Source organism: Triplophysa dalaica, chromosome 3 (genome assembly GCF_015846415.1).
Source record: "Triplophysa dalaica isolate WHDGS20190420 chromosome 3, ASM1584641v1, whole genome shotgun sequence".
In the NCBI taxonomy this organism is placed as follows: Eukaryota; Metazoa; Chordata; class Actinopteri; order Cypriniformes; family Nemacheilidae; genus Triplophysa; species Triplophysa dalaica.
In genome coordinates, this window is record NC_079544.1 from 9,154,004 (window position 1) to 9,181,121 (window position 27,118).

Here is a 27,118-nt window from a genome sequence, read left to right on the forward strand (position 1 = left end):
TGTAGTTTGATTATGGTCACGTCTATGCTTTATCTATCTTACTAACCAATTTAAAAGTTAATATTTAAGCTTACGTACAAGTACATCACTACTGCCATCTAGTGGACTGCAGTACAATAACACTTTCTTTGTCTCTAAAACTTCATTCCACGCAAAGCATGTGTATTTCTGCACGTGTATAAATGAGAGACTGTGTGTGTGTTTACAGCTCTTATCAATGATCTAATTGGACTCAAATCTCTTAAAGAGATCAAATATTCACTCCCTTGTGATCATGTGATAAGTTTATGATGGCCTGACTCGATACTTTTCTTTGGGTGAGGAAAGCATGTTATTTTTTTATTGATATTAATGATATTGTTTAAGAAACTACTTTTCAATTGAATAGCCAATCCTCCAAAGCTTGTAGCCTATCTTGTGTTACATTGTTATGATGATAAACCCCTCGAACAGAGATATCAGATGAGTGCTGTTACAGTGCACCAACTCTCTCATCCTGCAATATTTAATCTATATGCATGATTTAGCAATTTTCTCACAAAGAAAGAATATATATTAAATTATTCCTCTGACATGATATAAACCAGGTTACTTTGTAGTGATTCACTTAAATTTACAAAAAAATAGGTATACTTTAATGTAATATATTGTAAAAATACTTTAATTGCAACAATTTATCTCAATTTAATAGGATAATGGTCTTTGTTTGGTGTCATATCCTGGGGTTACCATAGGACTTCTAGGTGGAATGTTTAGTCCTCACCTTTATGTGCACCATGTCCCCTTATTCTTCCAAGATGGACCTCAAGGAGTTTGAATCGGTAATTAAGATACATTTAATATTCCTCTGCTCCATTTGTAAACGAAAAGACATTAAAGACTTTTTACATTACATTATGACTTCATGTAAAGCTGTTTTAAAATGTTGTATTTTAATGTCAATAAACTTGAAATTAATTAAATAATAAAAAAAAAAAATTTATATAGTTTTTTAAAGTTTTTTTTAAATCACATGATTCTAGTATTAAAAAGAAAAGTGTTATGGATTTAACACCAACTCTAATGGCTTCCCTTACAATAGCACTATAACCCCTAGCTATTGACTATTTAACCATTTTAAAATATAAATATAAATTAATTAAATGAAATAAAAAACATGGGATGTTTAACTTATTATTATTATTGTTTTTTTAAGAGAATTGGATATCAAAGTGTGATCGTATATTCCAACTTTCTTGTTATTTCAATATTTCTTCACCTCTTATCAGGAATATATATTTTTAAATCAAATGATTCTAGTATTAAAATGAATACAATAGCAGTATTTAATCATTTAAAAAAAAATTGGGGGGACTTGTTCCATTAGAATTTAATGATGTTCTCATCGGCCAGACAACATTGCACCATCACAACCCAACACATTACCAATATAAGCTATCAGAGATCATACAGTTAAAACCAACACAATTATAACCAATACCAATTATAACCATGATAACTATCAAATCCTTTAGAATATAAATGATTAATAGCAACATATTAGTTTATCGCCTTCTCTGCGTTCTTTTCTCATCACCACACGATGGCAGTATTCAATAAAAATCTCATCCTTATTCCACAAGGTTTTAGATGTAAATCCAATACATAATAGGGATGTATATTTTCTGACCAATTACAAAGCTCTCTACTGCTGTTGTGCACCCACTGAATCAATGATGAAACGATACTGACTGACTGAACGCTAGTGGTTGACTCCCAGTGCGCGCAACTGATGTGCGGAGTTCGCACATTTCTCTCTGCGAGGTGATTTCATCTCTTCGTCTCTCTCCTTAAACACTTACCTACACCAACATACCTTCAAAAGCTTCAAGACAAATCATTTTCTGTCCTTGTGAACAGATAACAGCAGCATTAGAAGTTGGAGTGCCGTCCCTACATCGTTTCGTATCATTTGGAACATTTTTTGATCTGGAGTGGATGGCAAGCAAGTGCAGTTCAAATGACATTCACTTAATAACTGGATAGCCTATCTGTACGCTTTTAGTGAAAACACGAGCTGTTTATGTTACGGTATACCGTTGGGCACCGCTCCTTGAGCACAGCAGTATGGGGAGTCGTTGGGGAGACTGTTGTCCCCGAGCTCTCTCTCCGAGGATTTAGATGGTCCGTAATCTCTCAGCATGCCTACCTGGGTTAACAGGACCAACTGTTCTTTCAATTGCAGTTGGGATGAAAACGCGACTTACTGGGGAATCGAGCCCCCAGTCAACATTTTTCCCATTCCGGTCTTAATCGGTGTGACCGTCACCTGCGTCCTGTTCTTCTTTATCGGCGTAACAGGAAATCTAATGACAATTTTAGTAGTGACAAAATACAAGGACATGCGAACCACCACCAACTTGTACCTTTCCAGCATGGCGTTTTCGGATTTACTCATTTTCTTCTGCATGCCCCTGGATTTATATAGGATCTGGAAGTACCGACCTTGGAATTTCGGCAACATACTTTGTAAACTATTTCAGTTTGTCAGTGAATGCTGCACATACTCGACCATTCTGAACATTACTGCTCTCAGCGTGGAGAGATACTTTGCTATTTGTTTTCCTTTAAGGGCTAAGGTGATCGTGACCAAGGGTCGGGTGCGAGGAGTCATTTTGGTCCTCTGGATAGTATCTTTCTTTAGCGCAGGACCTGTGTTTGTTCTCGTTGGTGTCGAGCATGAAAACGGGACAAATTCATGGGATACTAACGAATGCAAAGCGACGGAATATGCCATACGGTCTGGTCTCTTATCCATTATGGTTTGGGTTTCAAGCATCTTTTTCTTCTTGCCCGTGTTCTGTTTAACTGTTCTGTACAGTCTCATCGGCCGAAAGCTTTGGAAGAGAAAAAGGGAGACGATTGGAGAAAATGTTTCTAGTCGTGATAAAAACAACAGACAAACAGTGAAAATGTTAGGTAAGTGACATTGTCAGGCAACCACGATAATGTTGCATATTGCGCTCTTTACGCACGACGTTCCCGTTACGCACAAGACTTGCACTTGGCACAAAGCAATACTGCAACTCTAGCATGAACTATGAAATAGTTTACATGCATGTGCTTATGATGTAACATCTAAGTTATTATTTTATAGTCAAAAGTAATACTAACATGACAGAATCACCACATCCTTGGAATCTTTGTGCGCAGATTAGGTACCTGTAGAAACCGCTGTTTGAGATAGAAAGTTTTCCTGTTTTCTATTCAGATTATATTATTTATATCATGCCTAAATCCATTAATTTTTAACGCTGTTGTAACTACAAGGTTCTGTAAAAATGACAATAGTTATTTTATATCCTATATAGCTGTGGTGGTGTTTGCCTTCGTGCTCTGCTGGCTTCCCTTTCACGTCGGACGATACCTGATCTCCAAATCTACAGAGATGGGATCTCCTGTCTTATCTGTCATTAGCCATTACTGCAATCTCATCTCCTTTGTACTCTTTTATCTAAGCGCAGCGATCAACCCTATTCTATACAACATCATGTCTAAGAAGTACAGAATGGCAGCTTGCAAACTTTTTGGATTGCACAATAACCCAAGAAGAACAGCATCGATGGTCAAAGGAGAGGGTTCTCCATGCTGGACAGAATCTACTGTGAGTTTGTGACTTGACAGACTGCCTTTTCCATTACCAACCATTTCAGACGTCCTGATCTGTACACAACTGACAAATCATTGATTTTATTTTTGTTGCATGATTGTCCTTTAATAAGACTTGAAAACACCACAAATGGATGTTGAATCAATTCTCAAATGCATCTCCTCAACAGATCATGGATTATTTTAGAAAGATTCAAAGATTCATCATATTTATTATTTAAAGTCATTTGTTGTTGTACAAACATATGCATAGAATAATTTAGGAGAGATAACTTCAGTTGCCTTAAATACAAATGAAATCTGGAAGACAAAATGAGCACTGTAGATACAGCAGCATCCTACTGCACCCGGATAGAGGGAGACGCAGAGGTGATGCCTTCATTTACATTCTGTGCATGAATAACATGTTCTCTAAGCATGTGCGTCACTCTGTTTGTGTGGATGAAGAATGCTTTACTTCAGATGAAAGCTAAATGTTACACAACATCCATATGCTTTGAGTAATCAGTTAAAGGCAAAACAAAAACCTGCATTGCATTGGCTTATGAAAAGTACTAAGCATACTGTATTATGAAAAGATTTTTGTTTCTTTTTTTTATATTTCAAATGTTAAAATGTGTTTCATTTGTACTGGAATGACAATAGATTGTCATTGAGGAAAATATTCCTTTTAAACCATTGCAAAAACTCTATTGTGAAGTAAAACGTTTCACACTGTAAATTCCAAAGGGTGTAAGTCTCTGTTGTGGAAACAGCATGTCTCTTGTATTCCAAAATAATGTATATAAATAAACATACAGGTGTATATTGTAAAATATGTAAATATACCCATGTTTCACTGGATTTCTGTTGTGTTGTATTTCCTAATTTATCAATCACTACTGTAAGTAATTTTCAAAGATAATCTGTATGAATTCGAAGATCATTGTATAAATGTTTTACACAGTATTTTCAAACTAGCTCCAAAAATATGTACATTCCATGAATCTTTAGCCATCTTACATGAGCTTTAACCAAATAATAGTAATAAGAAATTGATGGAACTAATGTCACGATTGAGATATTCTTTAATTCATTAATTAATGATATGATAATAAATATTCATTATTACTAAATCAATTTTAGGACATCGTTAGATACCCTGCATTCGTATTTCCAGTGTCAGTGTTTGATGGTGTTTTATTGATGTCAAAGCAATTTCAGAGAACCCAGACTGAAGAGGAGAATTACAGAAGAGAATGGAATCATAAATCAGTTAACTCTCCTCATGAGGAAGAAAGTGATGCTGCAATATGAGATTTTTCCACCAAGCCCATACTTGCACCTGCAATCACCATAAATAAAAATCTACAGCTCTGCTTTTGAGAAGTCTAAACATACTTTTGGGCCGTTTTAAAGAAATGAGTACTAAATAGTGTTCGAAAATATAATTAGTATGTCCCAAATCATAGTATACTGAAATGAGTATTCTCAAAGTACCTGGATGATATACTGTTTCCGGTGAAGTTTGAATCCATGGACACTTAGGTATAATTCACCCCGAGAGGGCGGAGTTAAATAACATCATAAACATTAAGGAAAAGCTGCTTTGCTAAATTAATAAATCTAGGTTTACAGTAAAACTTTCCATGAATAAATAAAGTCAATGAATAAAATCAAAACTAGCTATATGCACTAAAATATACATACTTTTCCATAACAAAAACAGGAAATACTTTAAGGGCATATTAGGCGAATTGGGACGCAGAGAGAGTTTCATTTACGTATTATATAAAAACTAGTTTTTCACTAGAAATGGCTTTTTCTGTGGTAAATTTAGACATTTTTGAAGATTATAGTTGATGTTCTTTTATTAATCTAGTAAAAAATGATATATAGTAAAACGAATAACACTGCCGTGCATTATAAGTATGTAATAGCAGTAGGCCTATATCAAGAGTTTGATCCCAAAATGAGATAACTCTCTTTAATTTTTTTTCAAAATCATGTTTTTTTATTATGTTATCTTGTTTGTATTGAGTAGTATTGTGTTAGTTTTCAGTTTTTTAGTTATTGCAGCTTAAATAAAAACAAACAAACTGCAGTTTGGTTGATATTAATTGGAATCCACAATAAAAAACATGATTTAAAAAAAGTAATCTCATTTTGGAACCAAACTCTTCATATAGTTAGTAGCCTAGTCTCAGCCTTGGACGTCACGCCCACGGATCGTTGACTAAAACGTCCGATGCATTAGGCACAATTTTCTAAAAACACGTCAGCATGTTCCAAGTCGTCATCTGATTGGTTGAATTTCACAGGATTTCCGGGAGATGTGCGTGTCGCGTTCTTTAACGGTTCGCCTGAAAAACAACACGAAGCCGTCTCATCTAATAAGTAAGCTGTCGTGTTTACAAAGGGTGCTATAATAATTCATCACGATCGTCTAAACGATTAGTTCTTAAAAGAATGCGAGGCTCGGAGCATACACTTATAATCATTTTGTTGCTTTAACTTTTGACACGTTTGTGAATGTACACCGGACTGTTACTGCGGGGTCATTTCCACGCCCTCAAACATGACGTGGCTCATGACGAAACCTGATTGCTTGCTTTTCCTGTCAGTCATATGGCCAAAGCCCGCCCAAAAGGCCATATTTCGGCTACGCGAGGCTATAGTAAAGACGTATTGTTGAGATTTTTCCCCTGGATTTTAAAGTGAATCAGCGGTGTTCTGATTATGTGCATTAAATCTACTTTAAACCAATTCACATTAGCGAAGTGTATATTATTAGGCCTAATAATTAGGCTTGACAAGTCCGAGTTTTAACAGTTCCGTATAAAAATTAAACACATTTTCATGTCTACAACCATCTTTAACTGAAGCCAAAACTATTCTGTAATTCACTTAAATAGAAAAGTATTGAAATTAGTTGAGAAATGAAAACGATGTTGTGTCTTGATCCAGAAAACTGCAGCTCCACAATTCACTTGTATGTCTCGTGACGTACGATCCAGCGGACAATTTGGCGTTAAGGTAATATATATGTCTACGGTGATGAGCAGTGTTGGGTGTAACTAGTTACCAATTAATTAGTTAATGTAATTTATTTACTTTTCCCTTGAAAAAGTAAAGTAAGGGATTACTCATATGTTTTCTGTAATTTAATTACAGTTACTTTTGATGTACTTAAACTAAGTACTTTGTGAAATATATGCGTGTGCAATAGTGTAATTGACATCAAAATTCAAAGTCTTACTTTAAAATCTGTGCTCACATTTGTAATACTTTAGTCAGTTAATAATATTATTTATTTGAATTAATTAAATAAGCCGTTTCATGTCTATCCTTGAATAACTTAACTAAGGTCGATGTAGGATATAGAGTGTAATTAGTAATGAGTAACTAAATACTTTTTGGACAGAGTAATTTGGACAGTAATCTAATTACACTATTGAATATGTAATGAGTAACTAGTAATTAATTACTTTTTCAGAGTCATTTACCCAACACTGGTGATAAGTATATAGATTAGCAACATATAACATGCAAAGAAAATAAACAAATTGATTTTAATCATAAACTCCGCAGATTTAACTGAAGAGATTAATAACACCAATGCAAAACACAATCGTCAGTAAAAATTAAAACATTTATTGGGTATAAATATATTACATACACGCTACAGATACAGTTAAGTCTTACATACATAGGGTATTTGCAAAAATCTATACATTAACATTGATATGGCAGTTTCTTTATATATATGCATATGAAAATGTGTAACATTTACAATAAAAGGAAAAATGTATGACTTAAAAAATTTAGATCATGACAAGCCTGGAATGTTTGATATATATAGATTTTTTCTTTTTCATTTTAAATGGTGAGGTAAAAATACATTTTTTGGAAAATCGTTGAATACACTCGTGGTTCTATACATTTCTCTGGGACAATGCTGGGATCTCATCTATCTTCAAGCAATTGCGTCGAATTTATTTCCATAATTAAAAACAAAAGCACAAACAAAACAGAGATGACACAGAATAAAATGCAATATAAAAAAATACAAAACTGTACTTGGGCCACAAAAATGTTTTTTCTCTTTTTAAATTTTTTACAAGGACTAATAAGAAAACAAACAAAAACATTACATGTGTATTCCCAGTGCTCACTGGTCAGGAGCAAACACTACTTATACCATGGGTAAAACTAAACCTAAAATTGAAGTCTGCGTGGGTCAGTTTTACAGACAAAAAATGAAAAATAAAAAAATGAATAAATCAATTCTTGAATGCATGATTCTATTGATTTTAAAACGAACAAATGTTGACTAGGAAACACACGTTTATGTAGACAAATCTAATAAAGATTAATGTTTTGCTTTAAAAAGTGCTTCGTTTCTGTTAGTTGTCATACTATATATCTATATATATCTCTATATATAATTCCTTGGCGAAAATACTGGAATAAATTCACTATTGCGCTATGACACGTCTCGAAAAAAACAAAACAAAAAGGAAATGAAAAATATAATTTGCTTCAGAACAGTTGATTGTTTTGCATCCTCTCAGTGTGAATAACATGTACAATTTCACCTCAAAAGGATTATTTGTATAAATGGCACGATTTTCACTACCAACAAAACAAGTGTACTCATAGATTAAGTTTAACTGTTGTTATTCGTTTTCAAGAAAGCGATGTTCTAGCGTCACAAACGATTTGTCAAGTAACCCTTAAAAAACAAAGAGAAACAAAGTGGACAAGCCTTTGCTTTGGCAAACAGTAAGATAATGTAAGCGTTATAACACTCTTTAGCAATGCCAAATTTAGCTACGCATGTCCCAATACATACAAATTAAAAACGGAAGGTTAAACATTTGCTACGTTTTTTTATGAGAAGACAACTAGCTGGAGTTTCGGCACTTGAAGGTGAACAGGAATTATACGGTATAGAAATGTTTTAGCATTAAATGAATGAAAGTAATACGAATGAAAGGAATGCTGGCCTTAATCATTAATCTACAATACATAAAAAACTGAACTGGAAAAAAACATGCTACAATAAAAAGAATTAGTACATAACTACATCTCTTAATTTCTTGAAAAATAAATAAATGAAGATTGCACTTTAATTGCCATTTAAAGTACTGTATGCAATAGATCGTATAAATAACCCCTAAAAGAATTATACCTTACTTTCCCATTAACTTTGGCAAAGGAATACAGAGCTAGTAAACGATTTTGCGTACGGACAACTGGAGCAAGGCACAGCTTAGGCGAGAAACGGATCAAATAAATGCATTTAAAAAACTGCGGAGGCAGACAACGGAATAACGCTACTGTAGAGTCATGACAGCAATATCATTCTGTAAAATAGTGTTCGCAGCACCATCTCAGAAACATAGCATTTACGTCTTCACCTCTGAAAAGTCCATGTCCCTGAGGTACAATACAGGCTGTCAGTCAGGGGAACAAGGGGGTGTGGCTTAGGCACAAGCCATGCCCTGCTTAACACCCTTCCCCTTTGTTCTCCTTTTGGAAAACTCCCCTGGTCTGCAAGTGTGTTAGAGAAACTCTTTGGATCAATGGGAACTGCTGGTTTGTACCTTTACTTGGCTAAAGACGCGCATCAGGCTGTTTTGGCATGAACATCACTCATCATGTTAAAGGCGCAGCGGGTGGAGGAGTTCACCGCTGCTTCCCAAATAAAGTTGATCAAGCACCTTAAAAATTTACAACTGGCTTTCATATGGTTTCAAAGAAGAACATTCAATATGACGTGTAGGGCCATAGACAAATAATAAAAAGAGTTGAGGGGAAATTCACAGCGTATGTGAACAAAACCAGCCGGTTTCACAGCTACTGGCTTTTGTGACTCCGGCCATCGCCTGGTCCTTGGATCTACAGACACCACACGAAGCCCAAGAATCAGAGCCGACATTAGCCTAGTCCATTTAAGGGGCACAGGTAGAAAGACCGTAGCCCTGTGTGTGACATGCTCAATCATGCGGCCTGCACCTTTAAAGTAACAGGACACATATGCAAAGATGGCCAGTCGGGGTCAACGCGACATCCAATCACGTTCACTGGGAGGGCGGTGGTGGCAAAGGGTGTTGTTGTCATACATGCATGGCAAATCTCACTCGATTGCCACCACTACTGACCACAGATTTATAAAGCACCTTAAATTGTGAATTGACACGCTCCTAAAGAGATCTCTACTTCAAACTTGATATTTATATTACAATACCTCTATAAAATCTTATACTTATATCTATATATTAGATAACTGATTCCGTTCTCAGGAAAAAATAAACACAATAGCAGCATTACTTAAACCACACATGGATTGCAACTTGCTTTGGCAGCTTAATGCAGGGGGCTCCACACTAGCCTTTACTACAGTAACAGTATTTAGTGTTTCTGAGAAGTAGTGTGGTGGCTTTGAACTGTGATCGTGGGATACAAAAACATGTTTTTCATGATAAAGCTATGATTCCAAGAACTCGCATATGGCTATAACATAAACTTTGTGAAGCACGCTTGGATAAAACAAAGTAAGGCCTTGAACGCGGAGAAAATTCAATACATCTTCCTCCAGACATAAACGTACACTTAAAGGGATACAAAAATATAGAAGCATGCAAAAACAGGCTATCACGCCACTCTCCGTAAAGCTCTGCAATGTGATTTCGCTTCCCAAAGGTGCGACGAGGAGCAAAATCAACAGCGTACTCAGGAAGGCATTGTAGAGACACAGAGGATAAGAGAGAAAGAGAGAAGAGTGCCTGTATACATAATCAGCCTACAGTTCATTTGCCACGCGTGTATATTTAAGTGTTCGTGTGTATGTGTCCCTCGTAAGTGAATGTTTCGTTTTCTTGGCCGGCTGCTTATTCTCTTTCTATATGTCACTTCATGAAGAAGTATTCCATCATAAAAGCGATGAGGAAGGAGAGGGCGGCGAAGGCTCCCACTAGGAGCGCTGCGAAGCGTTCGTCTGTGGCGAACAAGCCGGTGGGTCTTCCCGTCTCTGTGGAGCTGAGCTCTCCGTGCGCCACCGTCTCTATGCGGCGCAGTGTGAAGATTGAGGATGGGCTGACGGGTCCGCACAGCTCCTGAGTGTTGTCCTGGCAACGCCGGCACACGTACACGCGAAACCGATAGTCTGTGTTATTGTGCAGGCCAGAGATCTGGAAGGTCGTGTCCTCTCCTTTATATAACTGAAACAAGAGACAGAGAGAAAAAAATGACAATGCATGGATATTATATACTAATACCTTTTGTCTAAAATGTAAAATAAATTGTTTGATGTTTCAACATACTTGTTAAGTTATTTTATTTGTACCAAATATTTGTTTTATAAAACTCGCAGCACTTTCTATAAATCTATAAATGATTCAATTTAAAATCTAAACTTAGTGGTCTGAGTACATATTTATGGTTGTTATTGTTAGAAATGGCTGTAATTCAGAGACTTTCATGAATAATGATAAGGATAAATCACATGAAGCGTTGACAAACAGTAACATGAGGACGAGCTTTACAGAAGAGCATGGGTTGACATATAGTAAAGCTCCTGATAGGATCATGTTTGATGTCAATATCACATTTTGTGGTCACAACAGAATTTAAGCGATGACATTGTGTTTACGTACCGAAAAAAAGGAAAAATATTTTCACCCCAGAAAAGCTTTTCCAGTAACACTTTATGAATGCAATTCAGTTGTAAACAAGTTTCCCACTAAAGCAGAATTTTGAGGAAACTCAATAAAATGCAGAATAGAACCCATGTTTGATTGACAGAGTTTTGCTCATGTACCAGTAACTTTTGGCCTTTCTACCAAACAACAGCTGTTAAATATTTCTCGAAAGCCAACCGCAACTTCCTGTATTTTACCACTAGGATGATAGACACTTTACATTTTATGACATTATAAGAAAAGTCAACAATAAGAAGCCAAACGTGCATTTCATTACACAGCATTAGCGCCACAGCTACATACTGACACCTTTACTGTTTATATCAGTTGCACTGATATTATACCACAGCATGAACTGTTTAGAAAAGTTTCAAGAGTATATTTCTCGCTTTGTTTGAAGTTAAAAGTCTTTTCTTAAAAAAAGTCTCTACGGTTTACACAAAAACTATATTTTATCCATTTTTTGGTCGATGTTCTCTCTCCAAATGCCTATAGCACAGGAAACGTAAAAGTGTACAGTATATGATCCTACACTCTAAATGTCTAAAATATTTAATTTAAGAGAAAACGTTCCAGCTTATACTCCACCCCACCATGTCCATCATACTTTTGAAGACACAAAACTGTAAACTAGAAACCCACAAGCTATGCAAATGTATGTATAAAATGTCTCTCTTAGCATTACAAAGCATTAAAAAACAAAGGTAATCCAAGCCATCCATTATTTCATTTTTCCATTAACATTTAAGTGCTCATGGTCGAAAGATATTATGATGGAGGAATAAAACATGAAATAAAAAACTGAAATTATTGAAGTTCAGGAAGATTTAATACTACGAGTGCAACAGTCTGTGTTAATGAATGCTGGCCAAAAACAAGCCCATTACTTTTTCAACAGACACATAAACAAGCTAAATCAAACACACACACACAAAACAATTAAAACTACAAAGTATTTTATGCCATTTAGCTCACTTTCTCTAATCTGTGATGTTGGAAGAATGACAATATTTTGTATAACAGCACTGGAACTGCTCGCCTGTGTTTGCCACACAACATTTCATTTCTATTTTCACTGACAGGGGAAAAACCCACGTGCTTGTGTGTTATTGGTTAAAAAAGCTAAATGGGCTTCTATTTACAAAGACCTACGACAGCAGTTTCGTAAGCTATTATAATGCGTAATGTAAGCAAACTCCATTAGCTGTTCAATTTGGTGGGTGATAATTACATACCTGGAGTAATTTAAAAAAAAAAAACTGTCAGTGTCAGATTCCTGCCAGATCACTAACTCGCACGTTTTGTACTGAATTAAAGGACTACATTAAAAAACTGTCTTTGTTTACTAACCCTCAAGTTGTTTCGAATCTTTATAAATTATTTGGTTATGAAAAACAGAGAAATATATTTGGAAGAATGGTTTTAAACTAATTGTTTTTGGCCACCATTCACATTGACTAGGACTTTATTTGGAATTTTTTGTTCTGTTGAACACAAAAGATATTTTGAAGAATGTATAAAAACAAACAGTTCTGGGGCACTTTTGACTACCATTGTCATTTTTCCTACTTTCCAGGTTTTGGTTACAAGCATTATTCCAAATATCTTTCTCTGTGTTCATCATAACAAAGAGATTTCTACAGATTTGGAACCACTCGAGGGTGAGTAAATGAAGAAAGAACTTTTATTTTTGCGTGAACTGTCCCTTTAAGTCAGAATGGTTGGTGTTGCAGTAGCAGACTGCTCATCCACCTCACACCCACACAATACACACAGACATGTCAGAGTTTGCCAATGCAAACAGTTACAGACGACAGCATCTGTTGCCATATTACACTGACACGAGGGGCCCATGCTCCATATGCACTAATACTACTTATCTTTACATGCAAACAACACGCTTCTCCCATCCATTCCTGCATTTACATATAAAAAGGCACAGAGCAGCAGAGTAACAAGACTCATGTCAGGAAGGAACTCTGAATGTGAATGTGTGTAGAAAATCTCCATCTCCCTGGAGAGAAGTGATAGTCCTCACAACACGTGCATTCACACTGCTGGGTAGATTTATGTTGCACTGGTTCATCTCCTAATATATCCATTTACATAAAATGAACTTATTTTTGATGATGAATAAAATGATAACATTTGTAACAATAACGTGACAAAAGTGGGTGGAATATTATATTATTCTACTTGTGCTTTCTCTGTTGTTTACCCGTCTTTTATTACTTATAACAAAATGTGTCAATTAATCTTGAGATTATTGCATTTAAAAAATAGTGAAAAGTAACATCCCCCATTGAGGACAGACAATGTGCTTGAAAGGAGGGTTAGTTATCTCCTTTAATAGAATAGAGAAAGCCTCTATCAAGCCATTGCCATCAGCTGCAGATTACTAATATTCACAGAAAAAGGGGACAAATCTATCGGCCCATATCAAGCTTATTCTATCGATATATTTTTTAATGCCAATAGAGTAGAAAGAAATCTTTCTTTTGTCAAAATTGCATCATATGCTCAAAGGTGTCAAAATAAAATATAGCCCGATGACGGAAGACTTAATTCCCTTAATTGTCTATAAATTCTGCAGTAAAAACTACACAGATATCTAAAGTAAAAATGTTTGTAAGCCTTTGACTTCGACAGCCAATTAACTCTGAATTAATACAAACAATAATTTTTCCTAATTTTCAAGGTATTAAATTTACTCTAAAATTAAATGTAATCTATAATTTACTCACTCTTAGGTCATCTTAATTGTAGATGTCTTTCATTTTTTGTTTGACACAATTTAAGTAATTCTGAAAAATATTCTAGCTTTGTAATGGGGCTGAATAGTGTCATTATTACTGTATTTAGGGTATCATCATAAAAATATAATCCAAATGACTACAGGGTGTTAATGAATATCTTCTGAGATGAAATGCTTGTGAGTAAAAACTATTTATATTTTAAGCATATTTAGCCAAAACAGGTCGGATTATACTTCGAACATGTATAGACGGTCGCATCTTAACAACATAAACAAACATTACTGCGCATTTGAACTGTTGTGACCCACAACTGAACTTCCGGTTCACATTCTCAAACAATAGAGTGCCTGAAGATTATTTCTGATAACATCAAAAGAAACCGAGAAGATACGTTACTTGGTTAAACTTGTCTCTCCAGTATTTTGATTTAGATTGCAATACCAAGCTCAACCACTAGATGTCAATGTACCATACTGTTTGTTTAAATGCGACCGAACTAAAGGACTCATTTAACAAATAGTTTATATAATAAAACGAACATACAGCAAAATTCAACAAATCGTTCATTTAATACAATTATTATACAGTAAAATAATGAAACAAATGAATATTAAAATAAATTAAATAAAATATAAATAGTTATATTATTAGACACTAGCCAAACAGAAACCGGAAGTTAACTGGCGCGTGAGTGTCTGATGAAATGTTCTATAAATGAGTGAATTACGCATCGGCTACACATATCTCAACATTGAAACTAATTGGTTTAGTCATGGATGGCATGAGGATGACATAATAATAGACTGAAATTAATTTTGAGGTGAAGTACTGTACTCCTTAAAGGATGTCAAATATGAACTAGTTCAGTAATGATACCTAATGAACACCAGCTAGATACAGTATATAAACATCACACAAAAGTGATGACGTTTAAAAAAATCCACTCCACAGATTTGTCCAAATTGATTCTTAAAAAACGTTTAAATTGGTCAAATACCACATGAGTTGAAAATGAATTTAAAAGTTCTCATAAAAGGCGAAGTCGAATTTTTTCAGAATATGTTGTTTAATATATTAACTCTGTTCTGTGCGTTAACTATTCACAGGGCAGGTGTGTGTGTGTGTTTAGTCCATTAGCAGAGCTCTTGTATTGTAATAAATGATGGGTAAAGACCTTCTGAAAGGATAATGTATTTATAAATCAAATCAGAATGAGACATTTAACACACAAGTCATTTCCAGCCTTTCATAGTGGAATCCCATTATCATTAAATCTCAGTAAGTATGAAATATTACTCATGAATAAGCATCATTTGTACAAACTGTGAATGTACAAACCAGTAGGACAGAGGAAAAACATTGTTGATACAGTGTAAATTTGTAAATTAAAGATCGTAGAGTGGGGAAAAATCTAAAGAATTTGCAGGTTTGTTTAGTTTTGCCGCTTCCTGTAGTTTTTGTATGTTTTTTAGGAAATATAAAGTAGATACAGTGTTTTCAAGTTAAGATAGTAAGATCACTGCTTTAACAATTCAGTGTCTTCTTATGAAAACACATATATTTCATCATATATTTAAAGTGAAATGCAACACATAACATTGTAAATACCAAAAGATGAATGCAAAGAATCAAATCAATTGATATTTGACCACGTTTCCATTTCAAGCTATTTAAAGCTATATCTAAAGAATAGGAACTCACTTGTTTGTAGTCCGACTCTTTTCCCACCAGCACCTGCAGGATGTAAATGATGGGGTCTCCTCTCATTGGTGGAATGCTCTCCCAGCTGATCTCACACACGCTCCCTTCCAACTGTACCACTTTGGGAGCTAAAGGACAATAAGCAATTCACACATAAAGCTCCAGTAAGAAGCAATCCAAAAGTGTGCGCTGCATGTAAGAGGAAAACGTACCTTTGAGAGCTGGAGGGACAGACCTGGTGGTATGGAAAGTGTGTATTTCAGAAAAGTGTCCCTCTCCTGCCTTACTCGCAGCTTGAATCCTGAGACAGTAGCTGCTTGACTCGCAAAGCCTCTGTACCTTATATGTGTGACTCGGGCCTCTGTAGATTGTAACAAACCTTAAACACAAACAGTTTAATTATTTCTTTATTTTGTATTTGAAAGGTCCAGTGTGTACATTTTTGGAGGATCTTTTGACAGAAATGCAATATAATATACGAAACTGTGACCTTACATAATGAAGCGATATGTTTTTATTACCTTAGAATGAGCTATTTGTATCTACATACACCGTAGGTCCTTTAACATAGAAACTAAAACGCAACATTTGAGTTCTACGTCTGTGCTTCAAAAGGTTTTGGCTTAGGTGTCGCTAAAATTCATACACTGGACCTTTAAACTACACATTTACAGACTGAATATTAGATGTCATACTAGGTTTTAGTACTGGTGTCCAATACTATATAAAGAGTCTAAGCTGGTCTGTGAATTTTGAATGATTTTGGAATACATTTGTAAAAAATAAACATAACATATTAATCAATCAAAATCTTTAATAAATGTAAAAAGATGCTCTTTTACAGCTGTCTTTTATGTTTGCACTTTGCAGAACACAAAAATCACAATGACATTGTAAAACAGCTTCTACCTTTTTAAATCTAATCTAACCTTTTTGGCTCTCAATAAGAATATCTATTGGCAGTCAGATCTGAGTAACAGAGGCTGTTCTGATGCCAAACAGCATCAGTCCAATATACAAACACCTTAGGTCAAAATGACAGAGCAAACCAACAGCTGCTATTTAATGACTGATCAAACCGAACGTCCTGCCAACTTGATGTCTGACTAATGAAATGAGGATAACAAACCAGTGACCCAAAGTCAATACTTCATATCATAACGTTTTAAAGCATTTTAAACCTGGACGTACCTCATGCACTAACCAAAGCATCTCGATCAAAGGCTTTTTTACTTTGAAACGCTTTTCTAGCAGCTTTTGTGTTAGTAAAGAAACAGAACTGAACATCAAACTTGTGCAAGTCCAGCACGTGGCACCACAACACCCGGTGGATTTTAAAACATTATCCAGAAGAAAGAATTTTTCAAAGGGAAAATATTACAAACAGGGTGGTCCAGAGAGAAGAGGTCTGACAGAATACCTGCTATTGTTCATTTGATGGATAGTCCATCTATGGTTACTATGGCAAACTGACCACTAATAGGATTCTGGATGTAATAGCAGAACGTTCAGAGCCAATTTCAGGTACAAATGGAGTTTGAGCTTTCCTCATTGCTCTGAGTTGATCAATGTGGCTGAATTGATTATAATAAGCATAGCGAATGTCCCAAAAAAGAAAGAAATGTTTACCAAATTCTAATGTGGATTGTGGCAATTGCTTTAGTCAGAATGGTTATTGCTCTGATTTGATCAGGGTTATTGCACAAACAGAGATTATGTTACCAAATTATAGCCTTTCTGTTTACACATGTGTCTTTGAAGTTTCATTTTGTGACCTTCACTTTCTGAACAGAATAAGACGCAATAAACAACTGGATGCAATAATAATGTACTATATGAACAAAATGCATACCAACATTGCGAGGTATTATTTAGATATTCATATACTAAGTTAATGCTTTTATAACCTAAAATCATTTCAAGACTAGCAAAGCTAAATCCAATTACAATTTGGGAAACTTTTAAAGAAACATATGACATTTACAACTGAGAAGCAAAAGAGAATCCTAAGCAAAATACATTTAAAGGTACAGCTTGTAAGAATTTCGCAGTAAAATATTCCAAAACCACTAGGCCAATGTTATATGTTTTTTTTCAGCTGAGTACTTACAATATCTCAAATGTTTCCAACTGCTTTTAAATCCTGATAAAATCGCCATTCTAAACGTTGGACTGGGGTCGTTTAGTCACCAGTCAATGGCGCCACATTGCCCTTTGTTACCGCCTTTACTGACGTAGCAACCGCTGTCGTAGACAGATGTGGAAGTATTTTGTTCCGTCAGTCCGTCTAGCATTATTGCAAATGATGTGGATACGTTCAAAATAACTTTTACTATGATTGATTTGAACAATTAAAACTTGTTCTGCTGAACACAAAGAAAGATATTTGGAAGAATGTAGGAAAGCAAACCGTTGTCAACAACGGTTGTCAATGGTGGCCAAGAACTGTTTGGTTACAAGCATTCTTCCAAATATCTTTCTTTATGTTCATTAAAACAAAGAAATGTATTTAGATTTGGAACAACTTGAGGGTGAGTAAATTATGACAGTATTTTTATTTTTGGGTGAACTGTCCCTTTAATCTCATACATGTCTAGGAGAAATAACACATATCATTTGTGATATGTATTGAGGTAAATAAACTACAATCGGTTCATGTGGATTCTGGTCCGAAAAAACTTTTCCGTCTGTTGACCATTAGTGGCAGGTTTCATCTGGCCAGAGAGCATAATGAGAAAATGAACCAAACTAACAATAAAAGGCTTTTTGAAACTGCTGTTCAGGAATGCATTATGTTTGATTGGATTCCCATCTGTCAGGCTCACAAACAAACAACTGCCAACATGCCAGTTTGCCAAAAAATACTATCAACACTTACAATTAGATGTAGGACATAAGCAAAACTTGTGAAGGTTGAACTGCAGTGGCCTGTCTCTCTGCTGTATAGTGTTGGTTTGTCAGGTGTAGTACAGGCCATAACACTTATAACTTCAAACAGTTATTACTAAAAAAAATGTTTCCATCTAATTGTTTTATCTCTGTATTTAATCTGCATGTTTATCTAAAAAATCTCTTTCAAAATATACAAAATGAGCTATTATAGCTCCAGTGACGTCTCACCTTGACCAAATTAAATCACTGCTCACAGTCTGCTTTCAAAATGAATTCAATGTTCCTCCAGGCAGTGTATCTACTGATGCTTATAATGCACAATAGAGACAAACTCACCTTCTGTTCTTGTCCTCCATCTGCAGGTTGTAGACCATCTCGTCTCCGAGCATGTTCTTGGCATTGCTGCTGTCTCCCCATTTGAGTTTGAGGCTCTGGGGTCCGGCGGCGCTGCACTCCAGTCTGGGTGGGACAGGGGGCAGCTGTCTGGTGCGGGCCAGCAGGGGAGGGCTGAGGGGACCAGCACCGATTTCATTTACTGCCTGAATCTGCACACTGACACAGAGACACAACACACATCGGACAAGTTTCATACCTGTTTTTATAGTAAAGCCAATGTTTTTTTTCTAGTTGAGATTTGAACTTTCTACTAGAAAACAATTGAAAATCCCCCAAATATACATGTATATTATCACACCAAAATGTTCCAATAATTACAGTGGACAAAAGAGTACAGTACACCAGCTGATCCTAAATGATATACAAAAAGGAAAAATCTTACAGTAAAAGAGGCCTTTAACTAAAAAAAGTGAGAAATGGCAGAGCAAAGTATTTCTTATTCCCTAGACATCATATTTCAATCTGGATCTCATAACTGGTAATGCATGAAATTGTAATCCACTAAATGTGTGCATAACACAAAGCAATGGCCACGGTTGCTATTATTGAAAGCTGTTTATGTTTTTCTAAAGCTTGATTTGTATGAGGGGCAGTACAGACACAAGGTCTTTGGGTGGAGGCAAATCAATAACTCATTAACAAGTAAGGAATTCCTATAACAACCCTTTATTTCATCAAAACCATACTATTCAAACCCCGTTTTGATTCCTGAATGTTGATCTATTAACTAAAAAATGTAAGAAATATTAAAGTTCTTCACAGTAAAGACACAGAAGAACAATTTTTGGTCCCACAAAGGACCCTTTAGTTAAAGGTCCTTAAAGGTGTAATTTTTTTAAACATATATTGACAGAAATGAAATATAATACACATAGCTTAGTCTTCATAGGTGTAAAGAATAATAAAGAGGTGTACATAATGAATTGTTATGTGCTTATTACCTTAAAATTAGCTATTTCTATCTACCTACACATCTACCTATCTATCCCCTTACGTGGAATTCACCATGTTGTATCTACAGTACCCCTAAACGGACCAAAAAAAAATTATCTCCTTCGACAAAGAAGCAAAAATTTGACAACATCTTGGTCCTGTGTCAGCCACCGTAGTGCTTCGAAAGGGAGGGGGTGCGAGGGGGTGCTTCAATTGAGTGCGCCATTGATTGCAATTCAAAACCTCACCAGTATATGCCGCTAAATTTCATAAACGGGATCTTTAAAATAATAGTTGCTTTCCTTATAACAAAAGTTAATAATTAAAGCTTCTTTGTGGAACCATATAAACTCTACTGGTGCTATGTTTTGTTTCAAGTAATAAAAAAGCTGATCATTATCACATTACTTATTTATATGGAGTAAGACATAAGAAAGCCTGCAGATCTTCTCACTGATCAAAATAAATCATTTAATATTGTAATATGTTCGTTTTCAAGAGTAACTGAACAGAATTTTGGACAGGTCAACAACTGAATACTTGCTTAAAGAAAGACCGTCAAGTCATCTTATCTCACAGCTGAACTTTCCATATTGTAAAGTAAAGGCCTCAAGCATATCTGGAATTGGGTTTGCTTTCCAATCACAACAAGCAGACTGTCAATAGAGACACATGGACACAACAGAACCACGGTCAGTGTACCAACATGTTTCACAACATTTCCTGCCGTATAGCAACTGCTGTTTGTTCTACACGGGACAATTATTCACACGCGTCCTGAATATCTTCTGAATATGCGTGTATGGCTCTAGTGTAGGACAGATTCACATTTGTTTATCAACAGACCAACAGATGTACCCTAGTTTTCCTGTCAAACACGTGTTAAAAGGCATGATATTTCCCAGATAAACACTGTGTTTTTTTAACAGGAACACAAACATACACAGCAAGCGTCAGAGGTCTGGTGTGGTACACTTCACACTTCAATAAACCCAGAAACAACAATAGGCTATTTTGGTCTGTACGTGATAAAGAGCTTTGCCTTATGGAAATGAGGTGCGGTTCATCCCCGTCGCTATGAGAAGAATGAGCCACGTCAAGTCTAAGAGAAGCAGAGATGATCACCCGCATCCTTAACTTTCACCTTGATGAGTTCATTCAGATTTATATTTAAGGGCTGCAAGACTTGCTACGCTTTGCACAGCACCCCATTATTCATAAATATGCCCTGTCGTATTATTAAATCAAATGAAAATCTGGGAATTGGAATGTGGGGAGGTTGTGGAGCCGACTTGAATTAACAGCAGCTTCTCCAGCACCACAAACTCTTCGGCTGACATTTGGCTGAAAACGAAACATACTTTAACCTTTTATGAGATTTCATTTGTCTGAACGCCCCTAATGACAAAAGACATCAATTTCAAAGCAAATGACCATTCAGTCTACTCCACACCAAGTGTTAGACCCTGATTGGTAATGTCTTTGTGAGAGTAACTTAACATATTTAACACATTATATACAGTACAGTGTATGTTCAGTGGGTTAACTTGTGATAAAAGATAAAATAAAGAGGTTGCGTGGACTGAGAAAAACGCTTCTGACTGTGTTTTGTGATTTTTGTCGAGTCCCGCCCTTTTCCGCGTTCGGTATGGACAAACAAATTGCTTATCGCAGGACTTTCATCGCATCGGGGTTTGTTAGGACGCGGTGTGCTGAATAAGCTCACTGACATGGTTACACAGCAAGGAGGAGGTGTGGCTTTGGACAGCGATTCGCATGGAGGGTGGGAACATGATTTCAGTGCTAGAAGGCTAAAGTTAGCAGCTAACTAAATGTGACCCTCGACAACAAAACCAGTCTTATGGGTCAATTTTTTTAAATAGATATTTTTACATAATTTGAAAGCCGAATAATTAAGCTTTCTATTGATGTATGAGTTGTTAGGATATGATGATATGTGGCGGTGATATAACTGTTTAAATCTCTGGAATCTGAGGGTGCAAAAGAATCAAAATATTGAGTTGCCTTTGAAGTTGTTAATAAGAGGGTCATCCACTCACAAAAATAAAGTTTATATTAACAGTAGGAAATTTACAAAGTATCTTCATGGAACATGATCTTTACTTAATATCCTTATGATATTTGGCATAAAAGAAAAATCTATAATTTAATAATCATCCACTTCCGCCTTTAAATATAAACAATTATGAAAAATATAAATTTATATGCTTTAAATTGCTTTACTAGTATTTGTTTAAAGGTAAACACGAGATGGTTGTTATTATGGACACGCCCCCTTTGTTGTGAGGTAGACAGTTCCTCACCTCCTCCGTGATTTAAAAAAAGTATTGTATGGTTGTCTGGTAAGGTGTGCAGCCATATGGTTTCTTGACAGGATTTATGGTCTCATATGGTTTCTGACAGGTGAGAAAACAGGACTATAGAAACATCTGCACTGTTGGACTGGAAAGCAACCAAAGACACATGAGATGACTCAAATGTATCTACATGCACATACCTATATTCAGTGTCCGGCTGTAGATTTTGCGACAAATGACACAAGCTGTTGCCCATGCTGATGGTCTCTTCTCCCAGTTTAAGTGTGTAAGAGGTGATCTCTGCACCGTTGCTGCAGGGTTCGTCCCATTTCAAAGCCAAGCACGTGGAAGGCAAGTATACGCCACTGTATGTGGGGTCGTGGTCAAGTACATACAACACTGAAACTGGGTCAGGTACAGTGGCAGGGGTCTGACAGCTCACCTCCTCGCTGTATGGTCCCGCACCTGCCTGATTTGCAGCCTTAAGAAAAATAACAAAGCAGGACTTATGATGTGTGGTAGTAATATATCATCTTTTTTGTTCGATATGTGATGAGCGGCTAAGAAACCAAATAAGAAATGACAAATCTTTGGTATTTCAATTAAATTCAATATCAATTAAAATAAAAAATGTTGAGTGTGGTTGTGTGGCGTGTAAATACTGTATACTTAAATCCACGTAGACTGTTACACTGTGTCTACGCCGGACGCGACCGGCACGATGTGACACGACAAAAGACGTTGGTAAGCATTAGAAGCCATTATAATTTCGAGTGGAGTCCGGTGTAGACACGGTGCAACTATTGCCATTTCCATCTCATTATCACTTATCATTATCTGTAAAGGCATTTGAGTTATGTGTCTGGAATGGTTAATAAATACAAATAATTATCTTGAACATTGTTCATGATCTTCACACACTTTGCATCAAGTCATTTTGAACTAACCAGCTCATATATTTAAAACATAATGACCAGTGTTTTTACAGCCTCGGTGCACAAACAGAAACAGTTAATGAGGCATCGACTTTTTCTACTTTTCCTTTTCTACTTGTTCAGTGTTCTAGTCATAATTACATGGACGGAAATATGAGCAAAGTGCACAGGCTAAATATACCAAGTCTGAATAGTATATTCAGCTTTGGTCGGGTGGTGAGACTATAGAACATGCAGTGCATCCACGTAAGCAGATACATTATCCATGCAAGAACATAATCATAAAAACATATTAATATGCCTATCGCATTCAATCTGACCACCAAAAATACGATGACCTTTGAATTAACTTTAATGATCTGATAATCAAAGACAAAAATGAAGTTTTAGAGAGAAAAAATATCCTTATTTATTGCAGATTTCTGCACCTGTAAAGGTTGAGAACATTTAACAACCCAGTTGTTTTCTCTTTCCTGGTCTCAAGGCCATTTAGGGTCATAAAGGAAAATAATAAGCTGACAGCCATATCATTCATTACAAATAAAACACTGAACATTTCCAATCATTTAAAAAGTAAAGCATCATGACAGTGTGGGTAATTGAACTTTAAAAGCCATTCTCTGCTCGACTTTATCGATAAATTATTCCACCCTCACTAGCCAAATTGAACACATGAGGTTATAGGAAATCACTGCGCGCGAACGATAAATGTCATAAATAAATCAACCCGTTCAGTGACACGAGTATGGTAATGTAGTAGTAATGAGTAATGAAATATTAAGCACTTCAGTTCTACCTGTAGTCTGCAGTAGTAATGAGTAGCAGGTGTCAGGTCAGAGATCTCACACTGTGTATCAGAGCCACAGTAAATGAGCTCCATGGGCTCATCCTCTCTGCCCCACTCCAGACGATACTCAGAGATGTCGGCTCCTGAGCTCTCTGGACTCTGAAAAGGGAAGACAGAACAAACAGATCTTGCTTTTAGTATGTTTTTTACTAAAAGGTCAAATTATTATGTGAAAGCAGATGTATTTATTAAGGAACGGAAACTTGTGGTACTACATGAATTTAAATATTAAGGATTATTATTGGACTCTCAACTTTCTTTTAAAAAACATCTGAACAAAGTTGTAAATATTATTAATTTAGCAAACTTTAGATTTAGTAGAAATAGTTTGACTATTATTCCCCATATCACATATTGCATGACTACCTGGACTCAAACATGTAGGTCTTTCCGTTAACCAGTTGAAAGTAATAATAAACAAACTCTTAAGATCTTGTATAAAAAACCAAACAGTTTTCATCATAACCAAGTTTTCTATTTTGAGTTGGGAACATTTGATTCAATTTGCTGATTCGTTACTTATTTTTAAGATCTTAAACGGTTTTGCTCCACCTGATCTTAAGAATTACATATATCAGATAACAGGAAGATATACACGTGCCGGTATTAGTGGTGATTGTAACGTGCCATTAAGAAGAACTACCTTTGGTCAATTATCTTGTGCTTTTAGAGGAACACATGAGTGGAATAGACTCCCAGTGGAGCTAAAAGAATTAAAACATTTAACAGGACTGAAAATATGGCTACGGACACATCAAACCTGTGATAATTTATAGTGCTCTATGGACATGGTATGGTAGTCTTTAATTTTGTTTTAATATCTTTGGTTTATTTTACTCTCTCAAATTTTCTTCTTGTTCTTAATTTTGTGTATTCATATACTCTTCCTGTCCTTAACATCAACCTGCCAAAAGGGACAACGGATGAAAATGAGCCAGTGTTGGCAAAATCTGGTGCATTTCATATATTATGTGTGTTATTAATGTGCATTGTCCCTTATTAAATAAAATGAAACGGTGAATACAAAAACGATCAAAATAACACTTCAGCTCTTATTAATAAATGTTTGTATGTTTATTCGTACGTAATATATGCGGACGAAACAAAATATTATTAAAATTGACTTTTGACATTTTAATTTTATTCCTTGATTTGATTAGATTAATTTAATAATTTGATCCTTTGCCACCACAATTCAATTGAATTCCTATATTTATCTGGTGGGTGAATGGTCTAACATATGAATAAAATGTGCTTCTTTTATGAAAGTGCACGAAATGACCGAGATTTGTACCTCCCAGCTGACCAGCACAGAGGTGTTGGACAATAAGTTGAGGGACGGTGCCGCACATTGACCGGGAGGACCTGCTGCAGTTGTTACTTCTGTTGGTTCGGAAAACTGTCCATACTAAGAAAAGGAGAAGAGAGAGCATCATTGAATACATTACACAAAACAAACAATTGTATTAGTTCATTTTAAGGTCAATTCCTTCAGAAAACTCTGTTACAAACAAAAAAACTAGCAACTTGGTATAAGCTTTTCTTGCATTGTGGCCTCCATATGATATATCACTTCATTGTTTCCTAATTCTTGTAAGTCGCATTGGTTTAAAGCGTCTGGTAAATGCCTAAATGTAAATATTCATTATGTCCGAAGATTTAAATCATGTTTCCGATCATCTTTCTTTAAGAGCATGATTCACACAAACAATCCAAGTAAACAAAGCAGTGGATTGAAATCTCTCAAGCAGCCTTAGCACTCGCTCTGAATGCCGAATTAAATCGTCCGTCAAAAAGAAAGAAACCCGCTCTAAACGGTGAAGACGAATAGAAACCTAAGAGGATAAAGAACAACAGATGAGTTGCTTTTGGCCTCCCTGAATTCTGTTTGGTTGAACACTAAGTGTTGTTGATGGAAAAGAAATCATTTTTCAGATTTCTTAAAGATGGAGAGATACCCTCATTAATTACTAAAGGGAAAAGATGACAACTAGAGGATCTGTTCAGTCTGATTAGAAAGATTCCTGCCACAAGACTCTCATCTCTAGATAGATTCAAATGATTACATGAACTACGTGACTAAAGTGAAGATGAGACCTATCAGACACTCAATGTCACAAAAAAATGTCCTGGAACCTGTGGTGCATTGTGGGATGGGGACTTTGAATACACACACACACACACACACACACACACACACACACACAAACACAAACACAAACACACAAAGAGATGAATACAACCCAATCGTTACTGAATGTACATCAGTCTTTCAATGAGACATTGTAAAGGTTAGTATTATATAGCTTCAATCTGTCATTTGAACATACAATCTAAATAGGATGCTTTATTAAATTCAAGACATTTGCATTTCTTGCATGGCTGAATTTAAATTTCATCAAAGCTCGACATTTTAAATATAGTAATTTTGTACCAACATTACTGAGACGGATATTAAAGTACTGTGAAACTGCATTGCATAGGCAACATATACATCATCACTCACCCCTGCCTCATTGGCAGCGCGCAGTCGAAAGCTGTAGGTGGCGCCAGGGAGCAGACTGCCCACAGTGCACTCCAGATCAGAGCCGTGATAGACCTCGGCTGGCTCTGACTCACCCTCCCTCATCTCCAAACTGTATTCACTCACCTCACATGCCCCCTCAGAGGAAGGACGATCTGACACGAGCAGAAAAAAACAAAGCAATTAGTATCCATGGAGTTAAGAAATTACCAAAGCCCATTTGACATAAGTTACGAGGACAAACCAACACTCAACCCAATCTAGTTTTGTACCGTATTTGTGTAAAGTGACAGGTTCTCTTTCATAATGAAAATAAGGTGCTTAAATGTTAAACGAATTTACAGTCACACAACATTAAACGAATTTACAGCTAAACAATAATTACATCATCACGAGATTTTCGGCCATTCCAAATAAATATACCAATTTTTTCTTTTGAGGAACTTTATTAGACAGAGCCGTTTGCGGTGGGTTTTTTCAGTG

At 35.8% G+C, this 27,118-nt stretch overlaps 2 protein-coding genes across 2 annotated transcripts in view; one reads left to right on the forward strand and one right to left on the reverse strand.

The window, feature by feature from the left end:
• Positions 1-1,871: 1,871 nt before the first annotated feature.
• ghsra (growth hormone secretagogue receptor a) lies at positions 1,872-4,403 on the forward strand. Its single transcript, XM_056743692.1, has 2 exons — positions 1,872-2,958; positions 3,351-4,403. Exons 1-2 carry the CDS (start codon positions 2,181-2,183, stop codon positions 3,653-3,655), a joined length of 1,083 nt encoding a protein of 360 aa, XP_056599670.1. The 5' UTR covers positions 1,872-2,180; the 3' UTR covers positions 3,656-4,403.
• Positions 4,404-7,260: 2,857 nt separating this feature from the next.
• Positions 7,261-27,118, reverse strand: part of fndc3ba (fibronectin type III domain containing 3Ba) — a 120,113-nt gene continuing 100,255 nt past the window's right edge. Inside the window, exons 19-26 of the mRNA XM_056744569.1 lie at positions 26,618-26,790; positions 25,406-25,519; positions 24,061-24,210; positions 22,530-22,810; positions 19,019-19,234; positions 16,003-16,169; positions 15,791-15,918; positions 7,261-10,853 (exon numbers count right to left, since the gene is read on the reverse strand). Of these exons, the coding sequence (XP_056600547.1) occupies positions 10,542-10,853; positions 15,791-15,918; positions 16,003-16,169; positions 19,019-19,234; positions 22,530-22,810; positions 24,061-24,210; positions 25,406-25,519; positions 26,618-26,790 (1,541 nt within the window). The 3' untranslated portion in view covers positions 7,261-10,541. The remainder of the gene's footprint in view (positions 10,854-15,790; positions 15,919-16,002; positions 16,170-19,018; positions 19,235-22,529; positions 22,811-24,060; positions 24,211-25,405; positions 25,520-26,617; positions 26,791-27,118) is intronic.